At 38.5% G+C, this 15039-nt stretch overlaps 2 protein-coding genes across 2 annotated transcripts; one reads left to right on the top strand and one right to left on the bottom strand.

The window, feature by feature from the left end:
- Positions 1–207: 207 nt before the first annotated feature.
- On the top strand, positions 208–8502 carry LOC133285892 (glycerol-3-phosphate dehydrogenase [NAD(+)] 2, chloroplastic). Its single transcript, XM_061483205.1, has 9 exons — positions 208–409; positions 6143–6279; positions 6367–6472; positions 6661–6862; positions 6942–7029; positions 7260–7407; positions 7890–8039; positions 8136–8285; positions 8370–8502. Exons 2-9 carry the CDS (start codon positions 6179–6181, stop codon positions 8382–8384), a joined length of 960 nt encoding a protein of 319 aa, XP_061339189.1. The 5' UTR covers positions 208–409; positions 6143–6178; the 3' UTR covers positions 8385–8502.
- A 1981-nt stretch (positions 8503–10483) lies between these two features.
- Positions 10484–14771, bottom strand: LOC133285904 (uncharacterized). Its single transcript, XM_061483223.1, has 5 exons — positions 14418–14771; positions 13072–14005; positions 12539–12634; positions 12030–12166; positions 10484–11094 (listed from the first exon to the last, which is right to left on the bottom strand). Exons 1-5 carry the CDS (start codon positions 14657–14659, stop codon positions 10908–10910), a joined length of 1596 nt encoding a protein of 531 aa, XP_061339207.1. The 5' UTR covers positions 14660–14771; the 3' UTR covers positions 10484–10907.
- Between the last annotated feature and the right edge of the window lie 268 nt (positions 14772–15039).

The following is a 15039-nucleotide window of genomic DNA, read 5'->3' as shown; positions in this document are numbered from 1 at the left end:
ACACAATTACAAATCTCTGTCTTTTTCTGTGTGTTACAGCGAGTAAGCTTCATCAGTTTTGGCAATGGCAGTAGCGTTAGAAGCATCATTCGCGACCCCATTATTTTCTTCTAAGCCTCACCCTTCTCACAACGGTAACCTCACTTCAAAGTTTCAAAATTTACCCTCAAAACCCAACTTTCTTACCCTTCGCTGGCACCCCATTAGCCATCCTCCTTCTTGTGCTGGAAATGCTTCACATTCTCCTTCTCCCTCTCCACCTCAAGACCCGAACCCGGACACCAAGCCCAACCTTGACCCGACCCGAGACCGCCGTAGAGCCGTCAGGGTCGCCTGGGAGAAGCTGGTCCGTTGGTCCAGGTCTTGGCGCTCTAAGGCCAACACTGACGTGCTTCAACGCACCAACAAGGTAGGTTTTGGTTCCATTTGCTTTCTTTCTCACTCTTGTGTTTCTCTACGTCTTTTTTAAGCAATTGGCTATGCCATTTTTCCTTATTTATTGGTTTCTTTGGTGGTAATGTTCAATCTCCATTTTCACCATTTGTTGCACGGTTTATGATTTATTGTCCCCTTAATTTGAAAAAAGGTTGCTCTTGTTTCAATCAAGTTCTCTCTCTTTTTCTTGTGGTTTTATATCTGAATGTTGATAATGTAGTATGATGTTTAATTGTTTAGTTAGTCTGTGCTTTGTATTGGGTGGCGCTTTGAAATTCTTTGTAAAGAACCAATTCAACCCAAAAGTTTAAGCTGTTCGGTGAGGCTATGTTAAAATGGTTTTTATACTTCTCTAACATGTCCCATCACGAGAGTCAAGTACTTGAAGGGTGGACAATGCACAAGATCACTTATCCGTGCTAAATTTTTTTTACAAGACTTAATTAATTATTTATTTAATGGGGGCGGTGAGGATTGAACGTGTTAGAAATATATTGTAATTAGGGTTTCCTTATTTTGTAATTAGGGTTTCCTTATTTTGTATTAGGTCAGATTACATTAGATTTGGGCTTAGCCCATTAGTCTGTTTATATATTGTACAACCTTCATCAGTCAATACACAGATTATTTCAATGTTCCTCTCTTTTCTTGTTATTTTACATGGTATCAGAGCTTCGCCGCCCCCCACTTTCTCTTGTGGCGTTTCTTAGCACAGGTAGGCTGGGCCTGTTGCATTGTCCACTCTTCAAGCCCAATGGGCTCTCGTGTGAGGGGGCGTGTTGAGATATATAGTCCACATTGGTTGTATGAGCAACTAATGTGGAGTTTATAAGGCTTTGGGCACTCCCACCCTTTGAGCTAGCTTTTGGGGTGGTGTATCCCAAAATTCTTTACATGGTATCAAGAGCCTAAGGAACTTTGAATTTTTTTTTTTTTCCGGTGAACCTACTGTTCATCGTCTTTTAAATTTTTTTCCGGAACTATCTCGCTGTCAGTTTCCGGTACGCTTTTTCTTCCGCTTTCACGTTCAGGCTGCTGTCTTCGTCAACCACCACCGTCCGGTGGAGTTTTCCGGCAAACCACATACCGGCGTGCTCGTCTTGGAAGCGCGATCCCAACCGCACCGGCCACACCTCCATCGGAGCCCTCACGCGCCCGTGCAAGCTCCGGTCATCCTCTCCCCAAGGCGGCGCGTGGGACCTCCTCTTCGGCCGCGGCTGGTGGTGTTCTCCTCGTCTCCCTGTGACGGTTCTGGATCTGGTCCTGGTTCTGTGTTTGGACTTCGTTTTGTGTTGACGTCATATCCCTCTTCTACCGGTTAGTTGTGTGATCTGTCCTTTTTTTGATTATTTTTTCTCTTAATTATGGACCCTCCTGTCTCCAATGCTGGTACTCCGGCTGAGAAAAAGTCGGACTCTGCTATTTTTTCAAATTATATCCTTGCTCCGTTGAGTGTGGATAAATTGCATGGTTCCAACTATGATACTTGGTCTTCCGATCTGCGACTTTGGTTGGATGTGCAGAATTATACATCCCATCTCACCACTAAGGCTGAATCTGTGGCGGAAAAGGAGCGCACACAGTGGAAAATGATTGATGCTCAGCTGTGTAGCCTCATTAAAGCTACTCTTCATCCGTCTATCAAGCAGATTTTTCGACCTACTGTTACTTGTGAAGCTATTTGGAGTCAGGCAAAAGCTTTTGTGACTTGGTGGTATGAGAAACAAACATCAGGTCCTACTGCATCCATTGCTCCCACTCGTAATTCTGGTAATTCTTTTGCTGGCATATCTCAGTTGCACTCTATTGGCCCTTGGACTCTAGATTCTGGGGCTTCTGATCACATTTCTGGTAATAAGTCCTTATTCACTTCCCTTTGTACTATTGGTTCTTTTCCCACTATTATTATGGCCAATGGGTCTCTGGTCCAATCAAGGGAGATTGGCACGGTTCTTCTTTTACCTAATTTATCTCTGGATCATGTTCTATATGTTCCCGATTCTCCTTTTAACTTACTTTCTATTAGTCGGTTGACCAAATCCATTGACTGTGTTGTTTCTTTTACTAAAACCTCTGTCATCTTTCAGGATCGGAGTTCGGGGAAGGAGATTACCAAAGGATGTGAGTCTCAGGGCCTCTATCAACTAGTTCCCTCTTCTTCAGCCTGCTCCACTATGGATTCTCCTCTTACTATCCATGCTCGTCTGGGCCATCCTAGTCTTGCAAAGCTTCAGAAGATGGTTCCCCATTTATCGTCTCTTTCTACTTTAAATTGTGAGTCTTGTCAGTTTGGGAAACATACTCGTAGTACGTTTCCGAGTCGTCTTAGTCGTCAAGCTGTTTCTCCTTTTTCTGTGGTCCACTCTGATGTTTGGGGACCAAGTCGTCATTCTTCTACTTTGGGTTTTAAGTACTTTGTTACTTTTATTGATGATTATTCCAGATGTACTTGGTTATTTTTAATGAAAAAGCGGTCTGAGTTGTTTTCTATTTTTCAGTTATTTTATAATGAAATAAAAACTCAATTTGGTATTCCTATTCGTACTTTTCGTAGTGATAATGCATGTGAGTACTTATCTCATCAATTTCAACAATTCTTTTCATCTCATGGCATTCTTCATCAAACATCTTGCCCTCATACACCTCAACAAAATGGTGTAGCCGAGCGCAAGAATCGCCATCTGGTTGAAACCACTCGTGCCTTGTTAATTGATGGTAATGTTCCATACAAATTCTGGGGTGATGCTATACTTACTGCATGCTATCTCATTAATCGCATGCCATCATCTGTTCTCAATCATAAGGTACCTCACTCTATTTCATTTCCCCATCAAGCTTTATATCCTTTAACTTCACATGTGTTTGGTTCTACGTGTTTTCTTCATCATCTTGGTCCAGGTTTGAATAAATTAGCTTCCAAGTCTCATAAATGTGTTTTTCTGGGTTATCCTCGGTCTCAGAAGGGTTACCGTTGCTACTCTCCCACTTTACGTCGATACTTTATCTCGGCGGATGTCTCCTTTTTTGAATCAGTTCCCTTTTTTGGAACCTCTACTACTCCTGTGGATACTGATTCTGTACAGTCGTCCTTTCCAAGTGACTTTCTTTACCTTCCGTCTTTACCTGTCCATGTTTCTGACTCTCCTTCTATCACCTCTTCTGCTGATGAGATCGAGCATAGTTCGTCAGATGTATCTGTGGACTCACATTCAACTGCATCTCCTCCCACGACTTCGGTCCCACCTTCGAATAGTGACCTTCCCATTGCTCTTCGTAAGGGTACTCGTGATACTCGCCCTCCGGCCAGGTATACAGTCAATATTAGTTATCATCGTCTTTCTCTATCATATTTTGCTTGCCTTTCCTCTTTGTCCTCTGTATCTGTTCCTAAGACCACAGGTGATGCACTTTCACATTCGGGATGGAGACAAGCTATGATTGATGAAATGAGTGCTCTTCATCATAATGGCACATGGGACCTGGTGCCTCTTCCTTCTGGAAAATCTGTGGTTGGTTGCAGATGGATTTATGCTGTTAAGGTTGGACCTCGTCTTAAAGCTCGCTTGGTGGCGAAGGGTTTCACTCAGGTCTTTGGCTTGAATTTTATTGATACTTTTTCTCCTGTGGCGAAAATGTCTATTGTTCGCCTTTTTATTGACATGGCTGCTATTAGCCATTGGCCTCTCTACCAACTGGATATCAAGAATGCTTTTCTTCATGGTGATCTTGAGGAAGAAATTTATATGGAGCAACCTCCTGGATTTGTTGCTCAGGGGGAGTCAGGTCTTGTTTGTCGTCTTCGTAAGTCTCTCTATGGCCTCAAACAATCTCCAAGAGCTTGGTTTGGTAAATTTAGCAGTGTTGTTCAACAATTTGACATGACTCGGAGTGCAGCTGATCATTCTCTCTTTTATCGTCATTCTGCTTCTAGATCTATTTATCTGGTGGTATATGTGGATGATATTGTCATCACAGGCAGTGATCAGCATGAGATCACTCGATTGAAACAACACTTATGTCATCATTTTCAGACTAAGGATCTTGGGAAACTTCGATACTTCTTAGGAATCGAGGTGGTCCAATCTAAAGCTGGTGTTGTGATATCTCAGAGGAAATATGCTCTGGATATTCTTGAAGAAACTGCTCTGTTAAATACAAAGTCTGTTGATACTCCTATGGATCCAAGTATCAAGCTTCTACCAAATCAGGGGGAGCCCTTTTCAGATCCTGAGCAGTATAGAAGATTGGTTGGAAAATTGAACTACCTCACAGTCACTCGGCCTGATCTATTTAGCAGTGTTGTTTGTCGTCTTCGTAAGTCTCTCTATGGCCTCAAACAATCTCCAAGAGCTTGGTTTGGTAAATTTAGCAGTGTTGTTCAACAATTTGACATGACTCGGAGTGCAGCTGATCATTCTCTCTTTTATCGTCATTCTGCTTCTAGATCTTTTTATCTGGTGGTATATGTGGATGATATTGTCATCACAGGCAGTGATCAGCATGAGATCACTCGATTGAAACAACACTTATGTCATCATTTTCAGACTAAGGATCTTGGGAAACTTCGATACTTCTTAGGAATCGAGGTGGTCCAATCTAAAGCTGGTGTTGTGATATCTCAGAGGAAATATGCTCTGGATATTCTTGAAGAAACTGCTCTGTTAAATTCAAAGTCTGTTGATACTCCTATGGATCCAAGTATCAAGCTTCTACCAAATCAGGGGGAGCCCTTTTCAGATCCTGAGCAGTATAGAAGATTGGTTGGAAAATTGAACTACCTCAAGTCACTCGGCCTGATATTTCCTTTGCAGGTGCTGTCAGTCAATTTCTCAATTCTCCATGTCAAGAACATTGGAATGCAGTCATTCGTATTCTTAAGTATATCAAGGCATCTCCAGGGAAAGGCCTTGAATATGAAGATAAAGGTCATGATAAAGTGGTTGGGTACTGTGATGCTGATTGGGCTGGTTGTCCAACTGATAGGAGATCTACTTCTGGGTATTGTGTCTTTGTTGGAGGCAAATTGATTTCCTGGAAAAGTAAGAAACAAAGCGTAGTTGCCAGATCAAGTGCTGAAGCAGAATATTGCTCCATGGCGACTACTACTTGCGAGCTCATCTGGCTTAAACAGCTTCTCAGAGAACTTAAGTTTGGAGACACTGGACAGGCTACTCTCATTTGTGATAATCAAGCAGCTCTACACATTTCATCAAATCCAGTGTTTCATGAAAGAACCAAGCATATAGAAATAGATTGCCACTTTGTTCGAGAAAAGGTTCTTGCTGGTGAAATTAAAACTAGCTTTGTACCCTCTAATGAGCAATTAGCAGATGTGTTTACAAAATCTTTGAGGGTCCCTCGAATAGAGTTTATATGTAACAAGCTTGGTGCATATGACCTATACGCTCCAGCTTGAGAGGGAGTGTTAGAAATATATTGTAATTAGGGTTTCCTTATTTTGTAATTAGGGTTTCCTTATTTTGTATTAGGTCAGATTACATTAGGTTTGGGCTTAGGCCATTAGTCTGTTTATATATTGTACAGCCTTCATCAGTCAATACACACAGATTATTTCAATGTTCCTCTCTTTTCTTGTTATTTAACAGAACCTGTGACAATTAAGCTCTAATATCATGTAAAGAATCAATTCAACCCAAAAGTTTAAGCTGTTGGGTGAGTTCTCTAATAGTGTTTTTTGTTCAAAAAGGTGGTTGTGCTTGGAGGGGGTTCTTTTGGGACAGCAATGGCTGCTCATGTTGCAAATAGAAAGGCTCAATTAGAAGTCAAGATGCTCGTTCGGGATCCTCAAGTTTGCTTGTCTATCAATAAGAGGCATTGCAATTGGTAACCATTTTGTCTGTCTAACATGTGAGCTGTGATCATATAATTTTATCAGCAATTTCTCTTTGGTGACTGTTTGTGATTTTGCAGTAAGTACTTCCCGGATCACATGCTGCCAGAAAATGTAGTTGCTACTACGGATGCAAAATCTGCTTTGCTTGATGCAGACTTTTGCCTTCATGCAGTGCCTGTTCAGGTCATTCGATTTTGGTGTTATCTTTTTTCTTCTTCTTTAGTCTTTGCAGATTAGTAGAACTAGTAGTAGTAATTGATGCTTCAATGAAGTCTGAGTATTTGCAGTCAAGTAAAATAGATATGATGAATCTCAGCATTTGACATTCTTAAAAGATGCGACTGTTTGAATCTTTGTTTATGCTATTGCAGTTCAGCTCATCTTTTCTCGAGAGCATTGCTGATTATGTTCATCCAGGCTTGCCATTCATATCTCTTAGTAAAGGCCTCGAGCTGAATACACTGAGGATGATGGCTCAAATCATTCCTCAAGCACTAAGAAATCCTCGACAGCCTTTTGTGGCACTATCAGGGCCTTCTTTTGCTCTGGAATTGATGAATAAGCTACCCACAGGTGACAATGTAATTGCTAATTGCATATGTCGATTTTGTTTCTTCAGTTTTAAGTATGATGACTTGAAAGCCACTTGCAGCAATGGTGGTGGCATCGAAAGACAAGAAATTGGCAAACACAGTTCAGCAGCTACTAGCTTCAGATCATTTAAGAATCAGCACATCAAGGTACATGATCGTCTGTAGACTCATAAATGAAATCAAATTTTATATGTAAATGAATTCTTTTCTCCCTTCTGAACAAGTATGTCTTTCCTGCTTGCATTACACTTTCTCCCCTATTCCATGAGGCCCCGATTTTTTTTATTTTTTTTTATTTTTTTATGTATGGTATGTCAAACAACTGTATATACAGATTTTGGTTCAAAAGTTCAGCTTGTAATCTCTGATAACTCCAGTGATGTTACAGGAGTTGAAATAGCTGGTGCACTCAAGAATGTGCTTGCAATAGCAGCTGGGATAGTAGAAGGTATGAATCTTGGTAACAACTCAATGGCTGCTCTTGTCTCACAAGGCTGCTCAGAGATACGATGGCTTGCAACTAAGGTAATTGTTTCTACTAAATCAATTCTTAGAATTCTTTGCAAATAGTACAAACTATCACCTTTCTTTTCTTTTCCAAGTAATCATACCGAAGAGGACCAAATTGTTTTGCTCTTAAAATTGTCTGCTTGTCAACAATTTGACTAACTGTAGATGCAATGCTGTATAGAACATCTAACTTGCAGCAGGCATAGAATATACAATACATATAGTGCAAACTTTGGCATTTTCATTTGCACACTGCTACATTGACTATCGCAAGGTCAAGAATAGAGCTCTGATGCTTTATAGCCATTTCGATGGTCCGAGATCTTGGTTTTTCTGGTGTTGTATATATTAATTGGACATGAATACATAATAGTAATACCATCTATCGATGTACGCATGCACATCTATAGGTATAATTTCCCTCCCTGCCCCCCAAAATAACCGATCTGTGTATTTTGCTTATCTTATATCTCTTTCCTCCAATTATCTTTTTGAAGATGGGTGCAAAGCCGGCTACAATAACTGGTCTATCAGGAACCGGAGACATAATGCTTACATGTTTTGTGAATCTTTCGAGAAACAGAACAGTTGGTGTGCGTCTTGGATCAGGCGAGAAGCTTGAGAACATAATTAATTCCATGAATCAGGTATCTGAATAGTTTCCAAGTGTGCCTGAGCCTGATCATACCTGAAATTCTTGCAAGTGGCAGGGTTACTGAAATTTTTATCCTTACTATGTGCAGGTAGCAGAAGGCGTCTCCACAGCTGGAGCTGTGATTGCTTTGGCTCAGAAATATAATGTAAAGATGCCAGTGTTGACAGCAGTTGCTCGTATTATTGACAATGAACTTACCCCTAAGAAAGCTGTTTTTGAGTTAATGAGCCTCCCCCAGGTTATTCTGGCCCTCCTCTCAGAAAAACTATATTGGTCTTATATTGAGATTACAAGTTTGATTGATGACAATTTCTCATCATAGGTTGAAGAAGTATGAAACCTCCCAACACATCGATTATCTACTAGCTGCTTTTTAACTGCTGCTCGTAAGACATTTGTGTACTCAATTCTTTTCACCAATGTGCTTCTAGTGCTGAAGGCTTGGTGAGAACAATTTTGCACAATAGGGGTTGCACCATACAGTTATTAAAATTTGAGAAATGTGCAGATTTTAGAAAATGCATAATCTCACCTCAATATATTCTTCCTTTCCATGATTTTACTTGGAGGCTCAAATGTGTCACTCTATAATGCACTCTTTACCATGATTTTACTTGCACTCTGATGAATGTTTTGGTTTGTATGAGAAGGTTAAACATGTTCATGACCTCCGAGAAACTACAATTCCATGCATAGAAAATGATATTGATACCCTTGCTTCGAGAACTTCTGCTATACAATCAAATTATCCTAGAAAAAAAAATGTATTGACAAACCAGGTAAATAATAAATATCATTTAGAGTGCTTGCCAATAAACAAAGGTTCTTCAAGGGAGTAAATGAAATTCTGTTCTAGCGTGTTAGATTCAGCAAACACAACGATGATATCCTCTCAAATGGATGGGGGAGCAACCTCAACCTTTTATAATTGGTTATAACTTTTTATTCAATAATCCTCCAAATCCATGGACCTCTTCAAATATCCAAGGATAGGCATATTTGAATAATGTTTGATTGACAATGACTAAAAATTCTGAAAACATTAAAAGAATTAGCACTCAGCAGTTATAGCAACTTCCTTGTCCAATTATAAACACTAACACATTTAAAATATGTTGTAGAGGGCGTTTATATTATTATGAGATTAGTATTGTTATATAAATTGAATTATTGAATGGGCATATCATCATAGTTTCAGTTATTATTAGAGTCTAAAGCTTTTCTTCATAAGCCCAGACAAAAACATAATCATTCAGGGTTTTAAAAGTTTTAAAGACTTGGTTCTTCACAAACTTGTTCATGACAACAATGATTGTTGCTTGAATCGTTAATTGGAGGCGTTTTAATGCACGAGATTCTTTGGGGGCAAATGCAGAGCATATTGGCTTCTACGTGGACATCCTATGGTACGAATATAACAACTCATACTTTCAATAAGAGATCAAATTCTTAGAATGAAAACATTGTAGATACAAGAAAGATTTTATTTTTGATTGACTTTTGCCTCATACAAGCCCAGAAGCTCGTTATTTATAGATAACCTCTACACTTAGATACTAAGGTTAAGTAATTCACGCTCAATCCAGTGATTAACACATGATATCACAATTCACCCTTGGTACACATAATTTACAACCACAATTTTTACGTAATACACAACTACTTTATCTCAGCCATAACTTTTACATAGCTCTTCGCAGACTATACTATACTACAACTTTAACATGCTACTGATAAGGTGGAATCGCTTTATCAACTAGAGTCTTTAGGATAAAGATATATTCTCGGCATTCATCAAAGTTGATATTGCCAAATCCTACATACCATACCACCGTGTTTTTTCTTCTACCGTCTCTTTCAACAATGATTTCTTTAGTTTCATTACAATCTTTGTAAATAATCTTGCATGACGGAGTTATTTGCAACTGGTTTTTGGCTAGTACTAACCTATATGATATTGTCTCATTGTCTGTCTAACAAATCAATAGTATGTGAGTCATGCATGTGGAGTGTCACCTTTTTCACGTGACATTCATATATCATAATTATTAATTTCACGCTAATGAACTGATATGTCTCTTCTAATAAAGTCTTCTTTGGTCCAAACCAAAGGAGCTTACTCATGGGGTTTTAAAAATAAGGCCCAATAAACAATACTGATTGGAATGTTTTGTTGACAAAGAGTAGGTGCTAATTCTTTTCACCACTACACCAGAGGTGAAAACCCCATGAGGTAAAAACCCCAAACTATTCGACCTTAACTTGGAGTACATGTCTTAAATACGAAAAAGCATTGATTAGAAAAATGTATTCCCTGTTCTAGTGTTCTTTGCTGCTTCTTTTTTTAATTTGATGTTTTAATTAAATGTCAGTCATTGCTGTCAAGTATTATTATTCTCCATGAAGACTTGCTTATAACAAATGCCATGACAATATTTTCTTTCATTCTTCTATTTCTTTAACAATGCCCAATAGAGCATATAAAAGGGTAAGCAAAACCCTTTTATAGGTCGAAGTTACTTGAACCATGTTATGAGGTAAGTGTAAGTACAAGGATGATGCTACTAGGTAAGAACTCTGCCAACCTCACAAAGCACTCGTGCCAACTAGTTAGTTTTTTGCTTGCTATCCACTGAACACCCGTCCTGGAAAGCTGACAGAATCACCTACCTTGAAATTAGAAGTTGAATGATCTTAACAAATCCTTCCCTCACTCTTTCCCTCTCTTTTGTTGCTTCTCCATGTTGACACGTACCCTTCTTTTAAGCCCTCCCAAGTAATACAAAGAGGCACAGCAAAGAATAGAAGGCAAAACTTTAAATAATTCTGACATAATAGAATACAGAAGCTGAGACCATTACTACTCCCTCTTGTCCTCCTCTCTATCTTCTCCAAGTCCAAACACATGATGATCTGTAGGAATTGATGTCTTTCTTTCCTTTCTTTCTAGCATGATTGTCATATCCCCAGACACCTTAATTCCACTTCCAGTGAGTTTGATAGCCTCCTCATCAAAGTCATCCCCTGTCTCCTCTGAGTATGCATATCTGCACAATCACAAGTAAAATGTCACTATGTCAGTGTTAAAATCAAGCATAATTCTATAGTCCTGTACTACTATTTTCAATTTAGTTAGCAGTGAGTACACCTTTCAAAATCAGCCTTCAAACATCTCATTTCTTCTTAAGTTATTGTCTCAAACCTCATGGAGTATTTAGGTTTGAAATTCCTTTAATATACTTCAGTAACTTCAGTTGATTTTGGTTTTAGGCAAGCTTCAAGCTAGAATGTTTATCAAGTAATATACATCTGATACTTTTCCAATAAAGAGACAAAGAATCTAGCTTATATTGATTCCACTAACTAGCTAATAATATTTCTTGTAGATTTTGACAAAAAATCAACAGTCTTTTCTCTAGCATAAAAGCGATTTCATTTTCAGACAAGAACAGGAAAGTTAAAGATAACAATTTTTTTTCGAGAAAATCACTCACTGGAGCAATTGAAATTCTCGCAACATAAAAGCCATAAGCAGATTTTATAACAAAATAACCATTATTATTTTACTATTAATTAGAACTTAAATAAAAATTTCCATATTTGCGTCCTTAACTACTGAGATTCCTTGAGGTATCTTCCAAATTTTCCTTGCATTAAAATTTATACCACATCATTCAAACCACAACTTACTAGTAACAAAAATTTAGAACGCAGCAAGACACACACTAACTGAAAAACAGATTTACTACTTTCAGATCAAAGATGTCATCCCCAGGGAAAGGCAAAGGTGTGAAAGGAAATGTAGTAGAACTACAAGTATAAATATGCAATTATCAGAAAAATATTACTCCGGTTCATTTCATGAGTCGGCTTTTATGCTATATCAGAATTTATATCATATCCTCCTCCTTTTTTGTATATTTTCTGTTTTTTCTTCCGTTTTTTGTTCCAAGGGGTGACAAATAGTAAAGCTGGACTATACCTGGTTGGATTTTGAGATGGGGCCCAAAGAATGCAGATCACTAGCAACAAAACGTAAGCAAACAAAGTCCAGAAAGCCGGGATGATCCAAGCTCTTTGCCATAGTTCACTTAAAGGGTCAGATGCATTGAAGTACAACTGATACAAAAAAAAATCAGAGTCTATCAGCATAAAAATAAAAACATGATTATTAAGAGTATCTTGCTCCTGGTTATTCAGGAACTACTCTCCTCAGAACTGTTTGACAAGTTAAGGCATCGAATTCACTTGTTAAGTTTTTATTCAAGTCTATTATCTCACCCTGTATTTTCTTTCATTAGGTTTTTCTGTTTTATAGTAAACTTAAAAATGGTAAATAAGGAGGGAGAACTTAACATGGAAAGCAGCTTTTTAGCTAGAAGAAAAGTAGGTTTGACTTCACCATCCAGTAGCAAATTTTCGTGGCTTAATGAGCATCAAAGGCAAAGACGGGAAATAAGGAAGAAAGTAGTAAAGAAAAAAAAAGACTACCTCATAGCCAATCCATATTACTGAAAGCAGCACTGTCACTGCAAGGGAATTCGTAAATTTCCTGTACAATTCAAGTTTTGCCAAACTTTTCCGAATCTGCGCACAGAATGGATAAATGGACAAAACCACTTTAATTGACAGCCAACCAAATGAAATGCAAATTATACATTATTTAAAAGTGAACATGTAGAAGCATCACTAACAATCTATAGGAAAACAATGATCTTATTTTGAAACTCTGAGCATTCTTCAGTTACCCGTTTTTTATTCATCCTAGGATCAAAACTCTCTAAAACACACAAAAGCCATTTCCTAAATGTACCCTTTTTTTCCTTTGTTAAACCATCATAATACTTTTGTAAATATGTCAATGATAACAAATATAATCGACACAAATATGTCTAAAATGTGCCTATTCTAGAATTTCATAGATTGGAATTGAGCTCATTGAAGTGGTACCTCTCTCACAAGCTAACTAGTGTGGGAGACAATATTTATACCAGTGCGTGAATGGCAATAGCATACTAGGTTACCTGAAGCTTCTCCAGGGTTTTAGATAATGATGAAAAGATCCAAAGAATAAAACTTGCATCTAACAGAGCAACAGGCAGCACCAGGAAAAGTCTTGTTTTTCCAGAGAAGTCATTAATATTACCCAGATGTTCCACCAGCTCAAGTGCTTCAGAGGCCACAAAATACCCTGCACCAAGAAGGAGGACTCTTGAGGTTATACCACCAAGTGTTGGGCGCACAACACCATAACCCATAGAGACAACCAGAAGAAGAAGCCGTGAGACTGTTTTCTTGACAGCAGTGAAGGTAACAGCCCATAATGTAATTACCATTGGCCTGCTTCCGGTTGAATTGAAATTTGCATACTCAAAATACCATAGGGCCATTTCGCACATCCCAAGTCCAATAACAGCAGTAATGTGGTAATGTAACTGTATTACATCTTTCCAGTATTGCACAAACCAGAGAAACCAGACCAGACCAAGAAGAAGGTATGCCAAAGACATTAAACCATAAAATGTCATTAACGGCGTCATCTTCCCCGGTAGATAACCATCCGGATTTCTCCAAACAGTTCTTCCAGAGATTATTGTGTCCTTCAGTTGAGGATCACAAAACATAAAATACAGGTAATACATTCCAGTGCTGTTTATCTCAACAGTTTGAATAACCATTTTAGTCTCTTCATTTTGCCCTTCGAAAAATGTCTGTAACCGTTTAGGCCCATCCGGATCATCCTGATTTTGGCGGATGATAACCTCTCCTAACTTGCATGAACCTTCCTTGGCAAGTTCTGGGGTGCAGCATATAGCATCAGAGTTCAGATAAGTGCCCCCAATGTTTTTCCTATCTCTTACCTTAACTATTATAGCTTCCACCAACCCTGTCTTTTGCTGCATTTCATATTTCTTTTCAATAGATTCTTTTGTTCTTCGAAAGGTGATAGACTCAAACCTGATTGAGCACAAAACATTAACTACTTTTAACTGTATTTCTTTTCCTCACATAAATATATAGAATCCATGAATTTCCATTTTGTTAAACTAAATGCTCTCTAGTGGCAATCTGTTTAAGTCAAAGAGAGGTGACGGTTCAGCTACAGAATAACATTAGCTAATTTACACAACAAACAAATCAAAATATCACTATCATTTTGTGCATTTACTCGATTAGAAATTCATATTTCCCAAATCTGAGTCAAACGGAGCATCCAAGGACCCCCAAAAAAAATATGATTTTTTTCATGGAAAAGGGTGATAAGAAAAGGAAAAGGACGAAACTCAATCTGTTTCCCGAGAAAGAAACGGATCAAACATTCCCATTTTGTGGATGGAACAATAAGAACAAAGAGAGTAAGAAGGAATACCTGATGAAGGATTTGCCATTGAGGGACTTTTCTTCGGAAGGTTGAGTGTCGTTGAAGGAGGTGACTCTGGAAGCATAGAGACCCTCACTGCCGCCATGGAAGAAGAATGAATTAGCACGGTGGATAAAGGTCTCGTTTTGGTAGTCGTGGATCGAAGCAATCACATGGGTAATTGAGGTCAGATAAAGGATCACAGAGATGGTGACCAAGTACCCATTTGAACCCAGATCACCCATCGTCATCTCTCTTTCTCTCTCTCTCTCTTGCTGATCCAAACTCGACAATGGCCTCTCTCTCTCTCTCTCTCTCTCTCTCTCTCTCTCTCTCTCTGAATGTGTAAAACAGTAAAAAGATCAGAATTTGCAGTGAGAGTGAGGTTGATGACAAAAAATGCAATAAAGAAAACACTGATTTGCGTTTCTATCGTACGAGAATGAGCAGAACTTAATACGTGGCATACTACATTAAAACTTAAAAAAGTAAAATATACATATATAAATGAAAGGAAAAAGCGGATATTACTTTAAAAGATGTAAAGTTATGTAGTGAGAGAAAAAGATAGATTGAATGCATTCTTGGGGAGGGGGCTGAACCTGTAGCCATCACTGTTCCCCCGCACTCC

The sequence above is a fragment of the Gastrolobium bilobum genome, unplaced genomic scaffold, assembly GCF_033153095.1.
Source record: "Gastrolobium bilobum isolate Gb01-03AN ecotype WA unplaced genomic scaffold, APGP_CSIRO_Gbil_v1 utg1530, whole genome shotgun sequence".
NCBI lineage: Eukaryota > Viridiplantae > Streptophyta > Magnoliopsida > Fabales > Fabaceae > Gastrolobium > Gastrolobium bilobum.
The sequence above is the reverse complement of the archived record's forward strand: the minus strand, read 5'-3'. Positions and strand labels throughout refer to the sequence as shown.